Source organism: Uranotaenia lowii, chromosome 3 (assembly GCF_029784155.1).
Source record: "Uranotaenia lowii strain MFRU-FL chromosome 3, ASM2978415v1, whole genome shotgun sequence".
In the NCBI taxonomy this organism is placed as follows: Eukaryota; Metazoa; Arthropoda; class Insecta; order Diptera; family Culicidae; genus Uranotaenia; species Uranotaenia lowii.
Window position 1 is genome coordinate 151,821,206 of NC_073693.1, and position 20,038 is coordinate 151,841,243.

Below are 20,038 nucleotides of genomic sequence, written 5' to 3' on the forward strand. Positions count from 1 at the left end.
GTCACTTTAAGAAACATTATATTAAAACTAAAGCAAATGAAATAATGCTTTAAATAATCAGTCGAAATATAATACAAATGTTAAAAAAAAATATTTTCTTCATGAATAATTGAACCTTAAAAGTATAAATAACACAGAGAGCAGACATACAAGCTCGAACAAAAAATCTTCAAGAAAGTGTGTAAAATTTCAAATGCTGACATCCACAAAACACGTTGAAAATTGACTTGAAACAGTGCCATCTATTGCGCCATTCAAAAGTTAAAATTAAAATTTTCAAGTGCCAGTTTTCGAGAAGGCTTGTCGTTTATGAACAAATTAATAATTAAACAAATGCAGCTCTTAAATAGAAGGGGTTCAATGTTTTGCTAGATAAATGCAATAAGCGTTACTTTTGATTAAATAGAATTTCACTCCCTTTATTTTTGCACTACTTAAGAAGTCAAAATAACAGTTTTGGAATAAATTATTGCATTTCTTGGACGTTTATCTCCAGAGGACGAATCGACTGTATCCAGTCTATTAGGTATATTTTCTACGATCTATCTTACTCATTAGAACCAATTCTAGACATTTCGAAGCGGATTTCTTTCGAGAATCACTTTTGCATCCCATTGTTCAAAATTGAGTACTTTCTAGTTTGAAGGAAAGAGGGATAAAATTTTAAGATATTTTTTCATCATGCAACGATTTTACGAAACTTCAAAACGATTTGCTTGAAACATGCCAAACAGTTCATACAACCAGTACAAAACTGACCAAATTTTTTTTTCTCTGTTTGGTTTTGACAGTACCCTTTGGTGTGTTTGAAGACATCTGGAGGCCCAGCCAAAAAACAAAAATTGGGTCAAAACGGTCGTTTGATACTTTACACAAGTTTCGTGGACTAGCTTTTAAGTCTGTTCTCTGTGCGTGACTCACGTTATAATCGCGTCATTGGATAATCGAGTCCAACCTGTATATAGAATTTCTAACAAATATGCCCCAAAGCAGTTTGAAAGTTAAATGTAGTTATTTTTAATGAAATTATTTAAAAAAGAAACTTAAGTGACTAAATTTAAAATAAACTTAACTGGTGAGTTACCAGCTTGAAAAAAGTGGCAACCTTACTAAAAGTGACCAACGTCTAGACCTGGGGTTTCTTACGATGATTTGAATATCTATAGAGACGACCCTAGCAAGCGAAAAATTTCATTTTTTAGGATAGTTTAATATAAGTAGACATAACTGTTGAAAGAAGCGATTTTTTATCTTAAACATCACAAATAAAAATCAAGAAAAGATCAGTTGATTATTTCTATTGATGAGTACCTTAATCATGGCTTCCACTTCAAACACATTTCTTTTGGTTTTTTACAATTCGCACATTTTATTGAGGGATTATAAGGATAGTCGAAAACAGTTAACGATAGTCGGTAAGTTAAAACGATAGCTTAAGACGACTCTCCGCATGGCGCAAAGTCTTCAGGCACATGAGCAGCGTAACGATCAGTCTTTAGGGAGCAATTAAAAGTAAACAGAACACATATGGCCTCAGCAGATCAACCTGGCAGCATACCAAACCTGGACCTTCTCAAGGGAAGGTGGAGGTGCTGCCAAGGGTTGCTCTAGAGAAAGTTGAAGGAAGGGCTTCCGTCGAAGTTGCCAAATCCGAAGCTCTCTTCATGGCCACCGCTTGAGCCACTCGAGCCGTAAAGTTGCGGATGTGAGGCCAAGTGGTTAACACGCTTCACCTTTGCTTCAAACCCGGAATGCTTATCGGCCTTGTAATCCACGATGCGTTCCGAACCGTCCGGCTCAAAAAGTCTGTACTGGCCCAAAACAACATCGCCATCGCGTGTCTCCCAGTGGCTTTTGTGATCGCCGGTTTTGTGATCCTGAACCGCGTACTCGTACTTGTACTTGGGATACGCGTAGTGATACTGCTTGTGATGTGAATCGCCTCCCCCGAAGTTGTACCCGGAATATCCGCCATCACTCAGCCCCGATCCATACGATTCGGCACCGAAGATCTGAGCCGACACAGCGGACACGCCCACTGCGGCCAGCAGAACGATCTACGAAGAACCAAACAAAAAAAACAACAACACAATCACTACGCTGTCACAACATTCGTGTTTAGAACGTTCTTTCCCCTCCCCAGCTTTATTGCATGCGTTCTTATTTCGATTTCAGTCCAATCAAACCAAAACCCATCACTCACTTTCAGCATTTTGCAAATGCGCTTTCACTAATCGTATAACTTAGCTAGAACCGCAACTATCGCAAACTGATTGGGGCAGCCATTTGGGGCCCAAGTTTTATACCGGCATTCCATAAACATAACTTCAACCCAGCATAACCGAATGAAATTTTAGCCCAACACTAAAGGTATACCCAGCTACCTAGTGCACTTGTTCGGCGCGGCCGGGGATGCCATGGGGGAGCATCGCGTCTATTTTGAGTCCGGTGGTGCTCAGCTGGTGGTGTGAAAATTATGTAGGCATATCTAGGTACTCTCAACCCAAATACAATACTTGAGCATTCTGTCATCTGCTCAGACAATTTTATCTTAAAACATTATTAAAAAATTGTTTACTATCAGTTCGGACAATTTCAGAGCAAAATCTACAGAATAATAATGTCAATATAGTGAGGTAAGTGTTAAAACTAGAGATGTACCGAATATTCGGCACCGAATACCGCCAAAAGCCGTTAAGCCGAGGGCTTCCTGCATAGTTGAGCTAAGTATTCGGCCGAATAGGTGTATCTGTGTATATTTCACTTGATTATTTGTTATTCCAGATTGTCTTGACATATTCAGGCTTGTACATAGATCCAATAAAGAATTTGAGAAAAGTCAAAGCTGATCGGTATGGCCAGATATTGCTTATAACTTCTCGGATTTTACCCGGGTTTATTCAGATTATTTTCTAAATCAAATAAAATACTCAAATTGTTCTTTGTAAAAGTTAAGATTTCGCATTCAAAAAAGATTTTTTGAGTAATTTAAAAAAATTAAAGACAAATTATTGTTTAGTCCTAAGCTACGATTTTGACACTTCTGCTGTGATTCAATGAAAACTTTATATAGGTAGGGTAAGTGAGCCGAATTTCGCTATATTTTGTCAGAGGTTTTAGATTTGATATTATTACGCCGAATCTTTAATACTTAGATATACATTTTTTTGGTAACTAAGTTCCAAATTTTTTTCTGAACTCTGTTTTGGTTTGAAATAATCATTTCAAGCCTTAATTTACGAAAAATATCATGTTTTTTAAAGTGTGTCGATGTTCTTTATTTCGCACTAATTGATCCTAATGTTAACATAAGGGTGTTCCTAATGTTAACATATGCGGAAAAAAATTATCAGCGTACCCAATGTTACACTATTCTTTCCTGATTTTGCCTATGGGTCTGTTTTTTAAATACTTTAATGAGAAAAATCTCAAAACTCATTTTTTTATAAATTTTACAACGTTTTTGGAATATGAATACAGAACTAAGGACTATTTAAATCCTACACAATATTCCTTTACGCTAGTTTTGAAGAAAGTAGTGGATGTTGAGCTTATTAAAATCAAACTTTTATTTGTCCAATGGATACACAAAATTCATTGTAATGGATACAAATAACTAAAGTCAGAGAGCATATTATGCAATAGCATGGTTCGATGCGACATTTGTGTATCACAACACTTATTTAACTTTCATTTTAATATAATGTAATAAAATTATCATTTAATGATAACAAAACGATGATGCCATAGTTTCTCACATCGTGAGATAGTTTTTTGAAGTTTTTGATTATCATAGAAAATTAGAAAAAATGATTTTTTTACATTTGTTGATGCCTTAAAAATTTTACACAATATGACAGATTGGCTTAATGATATTACCTACAAATTTTATATTGATTATATTATCCTCTATCAACACTATATTTTTCAGACATTCATTTAATTTTTTTAAATAAATATTTTTAAAATTCCGTTACCAGTCTGGGCTAAAATGCATCGACATGCAAATCAATGCTTCACAGTTTAAATCTTGTTTTCATATGCTGGAATATGATGTAAATTTTTTTTGTAGTATTTTTTATCCTTAAATGTATACAGCACCCTTATGCTTTCTTCAAAAAAAAAAATCTTTAACAGAAAAAATATAAACTTTAATTCTAACAAAATCATAAATAACTGCAGATCGTGCTTTATGCGTAACGACATCACAAATATGTCGAAGACTACAACTATTCAAACTTTTTTTTTGATTTTTCATTGAAATCAAAGGTTTTTGCTTAGTAGAGTAAAAATCGCATGTTTTGTAAATTTAAACGTAACTGCTGGAACCAATTATTTTTCTTACTACGTTAATTTGATGTCCCATTAAGGGGGGGGGGGGGGGTAGGGTCTAACACTTTCAAAAAATCGATTTTTTTATTTTTTTATTTTCTTATTGTAAAACATTTCAAGAATGTTGTGTCAAATTTTCAAGTCAATTGAAGCAAAACTGTAGAAATTATAGGCCTTTATCTCCTCCTATCTAATACTGCAAGAAAGCAAGAGCAGAAACTTCAAACGCGTTTTTCTCGAAAGCACATTTTTAAAGTCCGTGGACATCGTCATTTGAAAACTACTTATCCGATTCTTTTCAAATTTGGAACATATTTTCTACATATAAAATACCAGACCCCAACGTTTTTCTTTTTTGATTTTTTTACTTTGGGGAGCTTTTACAGGTGAAAAATGGCGGATTTTTAAGTAAAAAATCGTAGTTTTTACTTCAAACAGCCACAAAAATTTCATAAAAATATTTTTAAGTTAAATAAAAACGTTGGGGTCCAGAAAAACATCTTTTAAAAATATTTTGCTCTGATTTTTTGACTTCAGATGATTCTGTGCTGAGATACAGTGTCCACCGCAAATCCTGTTTTCTAAAAGGCATCCTCGAAAGTGCTCCGTCACCGGCTCATTTTTCAATATTTTTCTACGAAAAAATTACTAAATGTTCTTTTAACAATGCTTTGTATAATGCAAAAAATTTGAATACATTTGTTTGAACGATAACTTTAGAAAAAAATCGTGAAAATGGTGTTTTTTTTCACCCGTTAGACCCTACCCCCCCCCCTTAACCTTAAAACTTTTAATGTACAAACGGTAGGATTATCTGTGGACATTAGTTTTTAAGAAGCCATTGAAGATGAAAAGTGTTGCATTATGCTCCAGATGACGGTATACAGCGTATTTCATTGAGTTTTTTTTTAAATTTTTCCTTTCGATTCTGTTCCCGTTGAGAAGCTCTCTGTAACTTGATGGTTTCCTTCTCTGTCGCGAAGGGTGCGTTCTTTAAAACCTGGCGAAAATATTTTTTCAACATTTTTACCTTTGAGATACACTGAAGAAAAAAAAAATTACTGATTAGCTCAAAACAGTTTATTTTAACAGATCGTTGAAAATTAAGTTAAAACACAATTTAATCAATCAAATTTATTTAACACTTTGATATAGTTTGGAAAACTTTGACTATGTCCATAATTAGGAACACCTTGAAAATAGTGTTCCTTATTGTGGACATATGCTTTTTTTAGTTTTTACACGAAAAAAATATGGTTCTAACATACTTATTACTTAAATCATGATAAAAAACAATCCGACGAAAAATTTCAATAAAATCGGTTGACAAATTCAGCTCTAATCTTCCATTTCTAAACAGGTGTTTTTTAAGAAATTTGCTAACAGCTCCATTCAATTTGGGCATACTTTGAAATAATCCGGATTATACGAAAAATCCTGTGAGTTATAAAACTAATTTGTTTGTAAAATGAAAGTTTACATGTTCCGTTACATTATCATATTTGTTTACAATTGTGATAACTGAAAAATAACGTCAAAAACAGTCAAAATTGAACGTAACATTAGGTACACATGCCAAATTAGGAATACCTACCCTAGTTTTCTTCCTTTTTTCTCTTGTTTGTTCGAGAAAAATTCCTAGATTCTGTTCAGATTTTCTCTTTTTTTTACAAATTATTCAAAAAATCGTCCAGACCCTGCCGTGTGGTCACGTGTGGTAGAAAGTATGGTATGCATAAGGTAAAAGATCATCGTTCTGTTTAACAACTACTTTGAAGACATCGATCCAAAATTCGACATTCACCTAATTCGATATCAAATAAGCATATTCAAATAGCATGGCACCTATTTTGACGTGTTTTGTCCCAGATTTTACTGGAACATAATCTTTTTGGTAATAAACGTCCTAGAAGCGACCAGTCATCTGATGTCCTTTCAGTTATTAGTGACATTTTGAAAATCAAAAAGACCCCTACTTAAAGAAGATTTGGTTGAAAATGATCTTATCTACAGTTATCTACATCTGGTTGAAAATGATCGACTCAAAAAATGAGGGAATTAAGATGAAAAAAAAAAATTATCGATTTTATATTGTTAGCGAGAACTCAAAAGAATATTCGTTTGTCCGAATAGCTGAAAAGGGCAATATTCGGTACATCTTTAGAAAAAACGTTTGAAACAATTATTTCTGTTGCAGCATTACAGCTGTTTTCGAATGTTATTTTAAGAATAAAAAAAACTGATATTATTTTGATGGAAATTGCAAAAAATGAATCTTCGTTTTTTGATGCAACAATAAAAAAGGCTATATGTGTGAAAGGAAAACAATGCTTTCAAGTTCCCAACAAGTAATATGATATTATAAAATACACTTCGTTGATTAGAGGCCATTTTGAATTTCTCAAACCCTGGGGTCTTAAAATTTCGTTTTAATCCAAAACTCATCTGTGATTTTTTGCAGAACTTTTAACTAACGTTTACATGAGTAAATTTAAAAAAAAAATTTAAATTGACATTTTTGGACTGAAAAATCAACATCTTGTTTGTTTCTAATGTAGAACCTGTTAATGGTTTCTGTGCCAATTTTAAAATTTTCTTTAAGGATTTTTTCCGCTGAACAACTTTGTACAAGACCGTAACATATTATCGTATCTTACTAGACAAAAAAGTTATGACCTGTTAAATGGAGGCATGTCTTTTGGCAATGAAAAGTAATATATTCAATTAACATCACTGCTGCGTACCTAGCGAGGTTTTGCATGACTACATTTCATGCAATAGTTGAATTTATTGGTTTTCAATGCCAAAAGACATACTCCTGTTGAACAGCTTATATCTTTTTTGCCTAAAAAGATACGAAGTTACGATCTTCAAAAAAGTTGTCAAAGGGAAAAATTCCTTTAGAGAATTTAAACATTGGTGCAAAAGCCATGAGCCGGCTCGGTTCTACAGTAAAAACAAAAATGGTGTTGATTTTTCAGTACAAAATATTTAATTTTCGCCTACAAACCTAAATGCTCCAAATTTACTCATGTAAACGTTACTTTAAAATTCGGCAAAAAATCATGCATGACTTTTAAACCAAAACGAAGCTTTTTGCACCCCAGGGTTTGGGAAATTCCACCCCCAAATCGATTCAGCCTTCTGATACAATATGTGAAAGAGAAATTGCAAATTTTCTAATCTTCGTTTTTTAACCCAGTAATTTCCACTCAGGGAAAATTGAGTTTTCTGTAAAATATTTATACAATAGTTCGATCAACGCATGGTTCGATAATGCTGCGTTTAGCGTTTTAAAGTTTTAAAATATCTGTTTTTTTCGAAGAATCATAAACAAACACCTCTCCTGATAAAATGATTAAAATGAAAGCATTAATAAGCAAATGAGTTGTTCTCTATGAAAGTTTTTTTCATTTCTATAGGTATAGTTTTAGAGTTTTTTTTATGGTGATTCTTCTATGGTAATTTTTGGATACCCTTTAATGCATGACTTTTTTTAAATGAGAATATCAGTTATTGATTCAGTGAGATAATAACATTTTAATTCGAATAAAACAACTGTACAGGTTTGAAGGCCTTAATTTGAGTATTATAAAAGTTATGACCCATCAAAGTTGAAAAATAAATTTTTGAAATTCCTAATTCATTTCAATACGATTTTGCAAATTTCTTCCAAGGTTTGTTAATTTGGTGCAGGAAGGTGTTTATGATTGATTTAGTTGAATTTTTTTTTAAATTAATAAATCTGAAAAAATAACAGCGATTTTCCAACAACTACTTTTCTCAAAAAAAATAAGCAAATTTGATTTTTGCAGTTTTTGCACATACTTTGTTTGATATCTCACACATACTGAGCCACTCCTGAGATCGTGGAATTCGAAATGTTTTTATTTTTTAAAATGATATTTTCCAAATTGAAAACATTTTAAAATAACTCATACTTGCGTTGGTTAATTTATACGAATGAAAATGGTGATGAAACATTTCGGATTCAATGATTAAAGGTGGATGTGAGTAGTCAATCAAGCTAAGCTAAGCTAAGCTTGATTGACTGATATCTCACACATACATTAGAATATCGTAATAAAAATACCAAAGACTAATCCCTTTTAATCTATAGAGTATTTTTTGTGAGAAGATAACTCAAAAATATTAACGCGTTTTCGAGATATTTAGATTTTGATTAGTGTTTTTTTTAAAACAACACTATGCATTAAAGGGTTAAAAAAACATTTTCTATGAGAAAGTCTGTGTTGTAGTATAAGCATTGCCTTGCCTGGCCTCTGTGGTAGTAAGAGAAAAATGACAGACGGAGACGGGAGTTTAGACCATCTGAAACACATCTAAAATATCTCTTAGGAGAGATAAGCTCTGTTCATTGCAGAGCGAAAGAGAATGTTTACCTAAAGTTATGCTTTCCTCTCAGTATTCAATACTAGAATAATTTACATGTATTTGTTGTAGACAATTTTAGCATTATATACATTTCTCGGTTTCGACACTTTTTGTACAACACAATTGTGAAGACAGTTCAAACCAATCCGCCGTGCTATACACTTCGCCGAAATAAAACCCCCCAATCTCAAACCGAAAAATAAAGTGTTTTGATTAAGTAAAATCAAAAGTGATTTCCGGGTTTCTTATCGCGTCCGAAAAGTGTTCCGGTGCCTAAACATTTGGTCCTTCGAACCGGATGACCGTCCGGAAAAGTGGTTCTGGGACACAAAAAAATCGGACATTAAGTGAAGACCGCCGATCGCTCAGCAGCAAAAGAGTGAACCATTTTGTGCTAACGAAATCGCCATAGACAATTCGGACTTTGTTGAAGTGAAGCAATTGTAACCGCTAACAAACCAAGTGCATCTCCTATTGAACTTTTGTTAAGAACGCTTGGCTTGGATGCAATTAAGTGCATCGGACTCCAGTGTGTCAGCCATTGCAATTTTGGACAATAAGTGCGCAAAGAATCCTTGGGAAATACTGGCCAGCAACGAAGCAGAGGACAGCTGATTGACTAGCAGCGCAACAGAGGACAGCTGATTCCACAACGAGCAGATTCCTACAACCATATCAGCAACAAGACGCAACGTCTGAAGGAGCACTTTTTTGGAATCTTAAAAGCAGGAAGTATTGAAGAAGGCTTGGTGCATGAGGCCAAAATGGTGCAAATAAAAATAAAGAATTGAAATTGAATTGCTGTTTTAAGTTGCATGAAGTGTGTGCCCTCTCCGTAAAAAATATTGGTCTTGATATTAATTGGCATTTTAACTTTGCATTCTACACTGGTTGTGCCCACTCGCTGCTGTCAATATCGGGTTGCTAAGTCTCATAATTCGCGTCGCGATCGGATGGAACGTCGAGTTGATCAAAACTAAGTGCAAATACCCTAAGTCGGAAGCACATAAGGTGCAAGTCAGAAGCACAGAAGGTGCAAGTCAGATTTTTTGGTCAGAACTATTCAGTACTGGACGGATTGGGTCCAAGGTGTTTGAGTTTGTCAGAAAATACAAGTTTGTTGAAGAATTTAAGTTTAAGTCGGAAACTTATCAGAATTAAGTCTGAATGGTCAGAAATTAAGTTTGAGTCAGAGATCTTATCAAAATTAAGTCTGAATCAGTTTGTGTCGGAATTCTTAAGTGAATATTGTTGGAATCTTGTTTGAAACTTGTTAGAATTGAGTCTGAGTCAAAATTTAAGTTTTTGTCAGAAATCTTGTCTGAATATTGTCGGAAATCTCTTTCTGAAATATTGGCAGAAATTGAGTCAGTGAAATTTGGTCTGAAACTTGTTAGAAATTGAGTCAGTTTACAAGTCGCCTGAAAAATTGTCAAATATTAAGCCTGTGTCAGAAACAACGTTTCAGTTTAAGAACTTGTCTGAAGGTACAAGTTTGAATTCGTCAGAAATTGGAAGCCTGAGTCAGTTATTAGTAATTCTGTATTGGACGAATCGGGTCCAAGGGTATCTGATTTGTCAGAAATTGAAAATCGTTCGATATTTTGTCAGAAATTAAGAACAAACTCCTGAACTTCACCGATAAATTCGCCTACGTCAGCATTTGAGTCAGAAATTCGTCAGTTTTGGACAAATTTGGTCCAAGTTTGTCAGATATTTTGGAAATTGGAAATTGGTTTCTCGTTTTCCCCAATTTGGGTTGAATCGCTGCTTTTTCAGCTCTGAAACGTCAGAGTGTTTGAATTTAAGTTAGAAGTGGACAAATTTTCCGGTCAGAATGGCGAAAAATGTTCAGTTGAAGTTGTTGCAGAAAAGAGAACGGCAAATAGTGCTTCTCATGGACAGTGTCGACCGATTCATACAGAATTACGAGTCAGAACGTGATGAGTGTCAGATTGCTTCAAGGCTCGGAGCCTTGGAGCCTGTGTTTGATGAGTTTCATGAAGTGCGCAGTAAAATCGAGCTAATCTTTTATGAAAGCGAAGAGAAGAAGGCCAAGGAGCTCTACGGCGATGCTAAGGATGAAGCAGAAGCCCAACGTGAGGAAGAAAACGACATGCTGCTGCTGAGTTTCGAGGACCGTTTCTTCCAGTTGAAGGGTGCGCTGACGAAACTTCAACACAAACGTGAACAAGCTCCAAACTACGACAATTCCTTTCATCGTCAAGAACATTCCTCCATGGGGTCGAGAGTTAAGCTGCCAGAAATTCGACTGCCTAGCTTCAGTGGAAACCTCAGTGAATGGGTTTCATTTCGTGATAGTTTTCGAAGTCTTATCCATAATAACGGACAACTCGCTCCCATGGAGAAGTTTACATACCTGAAGTCATCTCTTTCCGGCGAGGCGCTTAAGGAGGTTCTCTCTATCGAACTGTCCGACGTCAATTACGCTGTCGCCTGGGAGATTCTGACAGAACGATACGAGAATAAGAAGCTTATAGTGAAGGCGTACCTAGACGCATTGTTTTCACTTGAACCGATTCGGAAAGAAAGTTTTGAGAGCATCAACAATCTCATTAGTGAGTTCGAGAAGAACTTGTTGATGCTGCAGAAGGTTGGCGAGGACACCGATGGGTGGAGCACCATTCTAGCTCACATGCTTTGCTCGCGACTGGACTCTGTCACTTTAAGAAGCTGGGAAACACAACACAACTGCAAAGAAGTACCCAAATACGAGGACATGAAGAAGTTTCTGCGCAGCTACTGTTCCGTTCTGCAGTCAGTTGTTCCATCCACAGAACCCCGCTACAATGTCGCAGATCATCATCAGCCAAGAGCCCAATCAGCAAGCTATACCACGTTTAAGTCGTCAAACCAGTGTCCCTTCTGTAGTGAAACGTGGCACTCACCGTTTCACTGTCAGAGATTCCTTCGATTGAAGATATCAGAACGTGTTGAAGCCGCCAATCGAAGTCGAGTCTGCAGAAATTGCTTGCAGCATGGTCATTTTGCGACGAACTGCACTCGTAGCAGTTGTCGGTTGTGTCAACAAAAGCATCACACTATGCTGCATGCTACGCGATCCTCCGTTCCAAGTCCGTCGAATCCGAGACTCAGTCAACTGTCAAACGCACAACCAACTCTAGAAAGCACCCATATTTATTCACAGCAAGCTTATCAACAGCAAAGACAACAAACCATGCCAATAGTTACGGAAACACACACTCAACCACTAAATGCAACACACAATTTACCAAACACAACCACACAAGTCAATTCACCTATGCCAAGCACAAGCCAAAGCTACGTAGCACTATCTGTCAAGCCTGCATCGAATACCCTGCTTCCTACCGCTCTTATCAAGATCAAAGACCGCTACGGTAACGCTCTGACGGCTAGAGCCCTGCTAGACTCTTGTTCGCAACATTGTTTGATGACTGAAGAGTTTTCGAGAAAGCTGAAGCTCGAAGAAACACCCACGTTTTTGTCAGTTCAGGGTATTGGGTCGTCTGAGTCAGTGTCAACGAAAACCATACGTTCTGAAGTCTGCTCACGTTCACCAAAAATATCTGGTTTCCGCGAAACTATGCAATTCTTTGTGTTGCCCAAACTCACGCTGCAGCTACCTTCGTCATCGTTTCATCCTCCGCCCATGTCGATTCCCGATTCCTCTTTGCTAGCTGATCCTTACTTCCACGAATCAAAGCGGATCGATGTCGTCATTGGTGCCGAGTATTACTTGGAGTTGTTGAAGAATGAACGAAGAAAAGTCACGAAGAATGGTCACATGCTTCACAACTCTGTTTTTGGTTGGATTGTGTCAGGTCGAGTGGTCGAATCTCCGCGCCCCGCCCAAGATTTCCTCATGAACCCACAGTCAGAAATGAAGTGGAACGTTTCGTCGTTGCCCAACCCAAGAATAAATCAGTTTGCGTCAGATATGATAAGTCAGAGAGAATGAATTCGGTTGAATGTCATTCAAAAAGATTTTGTGTATGATTGAGTCAGAATTCTCGTCACTGAAATGCTCACTGAAGAACCAAGTCATTTTCCCTTCTTTTTCCTGAAATTGTTGAATATAACAAGAATGCAAGATGAATTGCAAGCAGTTTAAGAACCCTAACATTGTCAAGTAATCAATCAATATTGAAGTGAAGCAAAATTTGATTCTAATCTCACATGTTTAAGTTAAGCCCGCATAATCACTCCGAATCATATTGTTGAAGTTTCACCTTGCCGTTTTAATTAACTGAATCGCTTTCTCCGCCAAATCTTTCGAAGAACTCTAACAAAATCAAGAAGGCATTCGTATCGCTTGAAGAATCTTTACCTCCCTTTGAAAAGTCCTATCGTTTGGAGTTACCTTATCGCTTAAAGTTATCGAACCTTTTTGAGAAACCCTACCGGTTGAGAAAAAAAAAAAACTTCGCTTGCATTTACCCATAAAAATTGTAGAATCATGGTTTTTGAGAACCTCCACCTAAGAAGATCCCCAAAGAAGTTAAGAGGATGTCATCATTGAAACAACGGTCATCAGACGTTCGTTGGAGCGTGGGCGGAGGCCCTGCGCCTCCGCATTCAGGTATGCCTCCATCTATCGACAAAACAACCATCGCACATTCGTGAGGCTCCAAATTGTGCGAATCTATTCCATGGTCCACATTTCATCTGAAGATCAGGTCAGGCCAGAGCGCCACTACAGCTGCGTGTAGTTATTTTCATGCTGAGCCACACGACATGGAAAAATCTCCTGCCGGCCAGAACAAGTAATCTGGCAGATTCATCGCCCGTCAACAGAAGTACCCATCCTTGGTGGCCCAAGTATTGCTGTGTCAATTCGCCGATCAACCCACCATCACACGACGTTCCACTGGGCAGATTCGGATTCACATCGGCCCGCGACAAGCTAGCCAGTTCATCGAGAAGTAACAACATCCCATGAATTGGTCCAATCAGCAGCAGAACCTACGGTGGGACAAAAAAGGTAGTTACAACAACGTAAACCAAAGAAGTTTTCGAAACTTACCTGTTTGCATGAGTTCCTGCGAGCACCCAACCCTCTGCCATCCTCGCATAGTTCCAGAGCTAATTTGGTGCACCTAATATATCGTTGTACCGGTGCACCAAATATCGTTAACGTCAGCTACATATCGCCGGCCAGAAGCATTTCTGGAATAAAAAAAAAAAAAATCATGCAAATTACACTGCCATTAAAACTAATCTACATGAAGTGTTGATGATACTTACCCTAGCATCTTCGTCACACAACAACCCTGGAAGAAGGAATCAGCTAACCATCAGGTTGAGAAATACCATAGGACAAGGCTCTACTGCAGGTCCATCGAAAGAGTGCCCGGTGTACTCCGTTTCCACGATCCACTTCGCGCGGCTAACTGAGCTGCAAAAAACAAAAACAAAAACGTCACAGTCTATCGCCACAATCGAAAACAAGAACGCCAACAGAATCGTCACATTTTCGATGCAATTTCACGGAACTTTGTAGATAATCTGCAACTGTTACTTACCATGGCAAATCATCATCGTAGCAGCATCTAACCAGCATCCAGCAGCAACTCCAAGGTCCTCCAAATCGCGAGAACATCTTTGAGCTCCAGCAAGCGGTTCCAGTTCAGCATTTACCACACTACACTACCCACACCCGCACTACACTACACAGGAGAAGAAAAATAGAAACGAAATAAGGAGCAAAACAAAACACAAGATCAATTTGTCGAGAAGGAATTTACCGTTAGATTGCTACACAAAACTTATCACTAAACATGTCCCGTTAGGAGTTAGAGTAGTGTTGAAACCAATAAGGTAATCGAGAATCTAGCTATCCTAGTGTTGAAATGGGATTTCAAGGCGGGCGGCTTATGTTGTAGTATAAGCATTGCCTTGCCTGGCCTCTGTGGTAGTAAGAGAAAAATGACAGACGGAGACGGGAGTTTAGACCATCTGAAACACATCTAAAATATCTCTTAGGAGAGATAAGCTCTGTTCATTGCAGAGCGAAAGAGAATGTTTACCTAAAGTTATGCTTTCCTCTCAGTATTCAATACTAGAATAATTTACATGTATTTGTTGTAGACAATTTTAGCATTATATACATTTCTCGGTTTCGACACTTTTTGTACAACACAATTGTGAAGACAGTTCAAACCAATCCGCCGTGCTATACACTTCGCCGAAATAAAACCCCCCAATCTCAAACCGAAAAATAAAGTGTTTTGATTAAGTAAAATCAAAAGTGATTTCCGGGTTTCTTATCGCGTCCGAAAAGTGTTCCGGTGCCTAAACAGTCTGTATAGAACAAATGGCTAAAAACCCTATCAAATGGTTAAGTTTGAATTAAGAAAAGATGATGGAAACAGTGGCAGGACTAATAGAGTGGCATGAAGATAAAATTTCATTTGTTTTTAAATCCAAAAAGTATTGAGAAATGTTTATAATTGTTATCCCTAAATGTATGCACCAACATTGTAAATCTTTTGAGTATATTTGTTTTTGAAAGAAAACGTTGAAAATTTTAATTGAGTCCAAAACAAAAATTACTGTTATTGATGTTTTTATCCAGCTGTGCAAATTGGCATCAAAACAATAATTTTGAAGATGTTGAGATACGTTAAAACCAAGCATGGAAAAAATCGGATCGAAGTACATTCAATCTGCAATCCGTGGTGAACTCATTCAATTCTAACTGCCAATCGAAGCAATCGGGAAAAGAAAAAGTTAACACACCACAATGAACACTAACGATTGCAATCCCGAATGAATGAACTTTTAATAAGTTCGGGAGAACGAAACGAAGCCCGAAACATTCGCCGCGTTCAATTGTATCGTTTTTTTATTTTCACCACGACGTTCGCAAATGATTGTCGAAACACAATCGCCAAACGATTGTAAGATTGCATTCGCGAATGTTTCCGTAACCGGTAAAGGATTGCGCCATCAGGTGCTTGTTTTTCGGCTAATTTTGTGCGTGTTTTAGCCCCCGCGCTCGCTGATGGTTTGTTTTCTCATGATGTTATTTTAATTTATGTTCGAATAGGAACATTCAACATATAATTAGTAAAAGTGTGGACTTTTGCACATTGCGTAGAAAACTAAACTGACAATGGGGGGTTTGAAAATAGGAGGCAAGGACGTCGGCCTGGAGTCGATCAAAGCCGTCGATATTGTTTCAGTCGAATAAACGTCGTCATAGCTGCTGATTTTACGGTGCGGAATTCGCTTTTATGTCCCAATGGGATACGAACGCGAAACATACGCACGTATTAGGCTTAGCATTTTTATAGTTATTTCAATTAACAATAAAAATTTAAAAAAAATTCGAGCCAATACCTCACAATTTTTTATTTCCTTCCGAAAACCAATTCGAACAAAACAAAACGGCTTCAAGTAGGCAAGCACGTAATCGTCCAGATTTAGGCAGATATTTGAGTGCTATGTTGGCTTACAATATTTATGTTGCGGATTTTATAACTTTTATGTGACGCATATAAAAGTAATAATTTTATATTCTGTATTCTTGCAATCTCAACATAATTAAATGATTATTTGGCAATTTTGGTTAAAAAAAATGTCCCAGTAGCCAAAAGCTAAATCCCTAGGCTTCGTAAACAAGAGTGGACATTTTCAAACCCCCCTTTGTCAGTTTAGTTATCTTCGCAATGTGCAAAAGTGCTGAATGTTCTTATTCGAACATCTTATCTATATATATAAAAATGAATGTTTGTCTGTCTGTCTGTTCCCTATAGACTCGGAAACTACTGAACCGATCATCGTCAAAATGGGCATCTGAGGGTTTTTGGGGCCGGAGTTGGTTTCTATAATAATTTAAACCCCATGCGACTTAAGGAAGGGGGTGCTCCCATACAAAATTTGTAGTTTTTCGAAACAAATTAAAGTCATGACATCCATTTTCTCGAGATTTTTTTTCCTTTGAGCGATTTGTTTTTCGTCTCCATGGTCGAGGCGTCGGTCGTGAGCCAACGTCGCGAGAGGATAGTAACCATGGCATAGCATACTGATCAGTGGGAATATTTTGGCGCGTAATTCTCAACCAAGCATATTTTCGATGCAAGGAGTGGAGATATGAAGCCTTGATGTGATTTTTTTCTACTTGATTTCTAGCTCATTTGTACAGCACATGAGTATGAATGACGCCTAGATGTGATCCTGATTGACATTTTGCCGATCGAATAAAACATAGGTTTACATAATTTATGCCAAAATCTGAAATTGAAAAGTCATGTCATCCATTTTAAGAGATTTTTTTTTCTTTGAGGGGTTTGTTTTTTGTCTCTATGGTCAAGCAAACGTCGTCGCAAGTGGATAGTAACCAAAACATACTGTACTTTGATCGCTGGAAAAATTTAACAATCAGACGCCTGTACCCAAGTATCTATATTTCTAATGCACGTGGCGGCGATACGCAACCTAGATGGGTTTTTCTTGCTCAATTGTACACAGCGCGTGGAAATAAATGACGCCTACATGTGACACGGATTGGTATTTTATCAATCGAATCAAAACCAATTGAAAGATTTGCAAAAATACTTCCATATTTAATTCGTGTTAATGTAGGTAGCATTTGTTATCTAAAAATATAAATTTAGTTCTGATGCTAATGAAATAGTGGTATGACACTATGCGGACAATAGAAAAAAAAACAGAAAGTAAAAAATATACACACAATTTTTCAACCCATTTCGCCTAAAAGGTTATTTTTGAATCATATTGATAACAGAAATATGAATAAGATTTTTTCTACAGAGGTAGATCGGAAACATTTTGTTGAACATGTAAAAATATACTCAACTGAAGTTTTATCAAGCGCCATTTAAATTTAAAGAAGATAAAAAATCCGATCCAACACATGAACTGATCAAGAGCCTTTTCTTTAAATCAGATAAGATAGGACTGACGTGTGCATAAGTGAAAGGTATCAGTGAAATAAACTGATTTTTATTGACCAAAAGTGAGGGAATTCATTTTCCGAAACAATTTTCATTCAAGGAACACTAGAGCATGTTCAAATGTCAAAGAGAAAATAAAAAATGCTCAAAATTTATTCAGTGATGCAACTGATATTTTTTTTTTAAATATTTCAGCCTACCTTCTTCAAGCAGTGGGGGACCAAATTGGAAAAGATGGGGGAGCTCCCATGTAAGTTTAAGATAAAGAGCTTTTCAAAGAAGGGACCATATTTTATAACAGGTCTTTTTTTGCGTACGGATATTTGGCATAACTCAAAAAAAGATTTGACAAATGTTTTTATGAAAGTTTGTAACTTCCCACTTTGCGAAAAAAAGGTGGAAAACCCATAAATTTTGACATTATTCAAGTCATTATGAAGCTTCAAATACAGAGTATAAACTTCAGATCTTGAAAAACAAATTTAGAGATCAAGTTTCAGTAAATGATATATACCATCTTTGAAATGCAATTCGGAACTCAAGCTGCAGCTGTCATTTCAATGTTGTTGGATTTGAACTATGATGAGGTTTGATCTAAAAATTGCTTACAAAAATCTAAATTTGAATAAATTTTTACCAATTACATTTATTATTGAAAGGTGTAGCAAAGCACACCGGGTCAGCTAGTAAATTATAATAAAATCATGAGAAAACAAACCGCCAGCGAGCGCGGGGGCTAAAACACGCACAAAATTAGCCGAAAAACAAGCACCTGATGGTGCAATCCTTTACCGGTTACAGAAACATTCGCGAATGCAATCGTGCAATCGTTTGGCGATTGTGTTTCAACAATCATTTGCGAATCAATTCACCCAACGAACGTCGTGGTGAAAATAAAAAACGATCCAGTTAACTGCGGCGAACGTTTCGGCCATCGGTTCGTTCACCCGAACGTTTTTAAAAGTTCATTCATTCGGATTGCCAATCCGACCAATCAGCGGTCGTCTGTTCACGCTCGCATCGCCGATGCTTTCATCGTGAACGGAGCGGTGATTGAGAATCATTAGCGTTCATGCTGGTGAACGAATTTTTCCATCCTTGGTTAAAACCATAGTGGTCTCTTATAAATTTTTACAAAAAATCAAATTTTGTGACATAAATTCACTAATCGCGCTGTTGTAGCTTGGGTGGATCTCTACCGATGCACAATGAGGAAAAAGTGTATAAACTGCGATGAAATTCAATATCTTTTCTCCTACATGAACCACATCTATGAAAATATACTATCCCTAAGTAAAACTGTCCGGAGAATCGATGGGCCATGTGTAATTTCAGACGCCACACGAGGTTACGAACGGAGATTTAGTGCCTTTTAATCCCTAATTGCCCTACATTTCTTAGACAATCCAGAAAACACTGATTTGGACTAGAAAATTTTGAACAAAAAATACCTGTCTAGTGTGATTTGCCCAAAAAATCAAATGTAGGCTGTTTGAGCCACCGCAAGAATCGGAAAGTGGAGGTATGGCCGTTTTAAAATCGATTTCCCAACATTTTTAATATAGTTTCAAACCAAATGAGACCTATCTTGTGTCATTATTTATGAGCAATCTAATGAAGGCTATTTGAGCCACCGCACGTGCGGATATTGGAATAATGACTGTTTTACCCTCAATTACCCAACAGTTTTCAAATATTTCACCAAAATTCATGTTCAGACCTTAAATTTAAATAAATGAGACTTATCTAGTGAGTTTTTTTTATCGAGAAATCGAATGAAGTCTGTTTGAGCCACCGCATGCATCGATAAAATGGAATAATGGCCATTTGTACCCTCAATTTCTCTCCATTTTTGAAATTTTTAATCCATTACGTCATTTTCCAATGCGTGCGAAGGCTCAAAAAGCCTTCATTCGATTCCTCAGAAAAAATCACAAGAGATAGTACTCATTGTTCCAAAATACTCGTGTGCGAACAAGCTTTTATCTGAATTAATTGAAAACATATTGGGATTGAGATTGAGGATAAAATAGCCAAAACTACAGTTCACGATGCGTGCGTTGGCTCAAATAGCATTTATTTGATTTTTTGGAAAAAATAACCACAGAAGATGAATCTCATTTAATTCAAAAATTTCAAGTCAGAAGTTGCTTTTTTCTGAATTAATTGGGGAAATTGGGGTGGTTGTGAGTTGTGACTCTTCTCGTCAACTTCACGCTTAGCGGTATACATCATTTGATTCAGCAATGAGTTTTACACCCGATTCAATGTTTTTTTGGCTAGTGAACGGTAGACAATGTGCAACTCGAGACCCCATACACCCAACCTTCGGGTAGTGGTCATATCACCTCTTGTCTGCAACTCCGATTCTCTACCTCCCCGTGGTGCTA

At 36.7% G+C, this 20,038-nt stretch overlaps 2 protein-coding genes across 6 annotated transcripts in view; one reads left to right on the forward strand and one right to left on the reverse strand.

Annotated features, from left to right (window-relative positions):
* The window catches only part of LOC129758280 (putative mediator of RNA polymerase II transcription subunit 15), a 253,832-nt gene that overhangs the window by 118,112 nt on the left and 115,682 nt on the right, over window positions 1-20,038 (forward strand). The window lies entirely within an intron of this gene.
* On the reverse strand, window positions 1,346-2,321 carry LOC129758281 (adult-specific cuticular protein ACP-20-like). The gene is made up of 2 exons (XM_055755762.1): window positions 2,204-2,321; window positions 1,346-2,057 (listed from the first exon to the last, which is right to left on the reverse strand). Exons 1-2 carry the CDS (start codon window positions 2,210-2,212, stop codon window positions 1,608-1,610), a joined length of 459 nt encoding a protein of 152 aa, XP_055611737.1. The 5' UTR covers window positions 2,213-2,321; the 3' UTR covers window positions 1,346-1,607.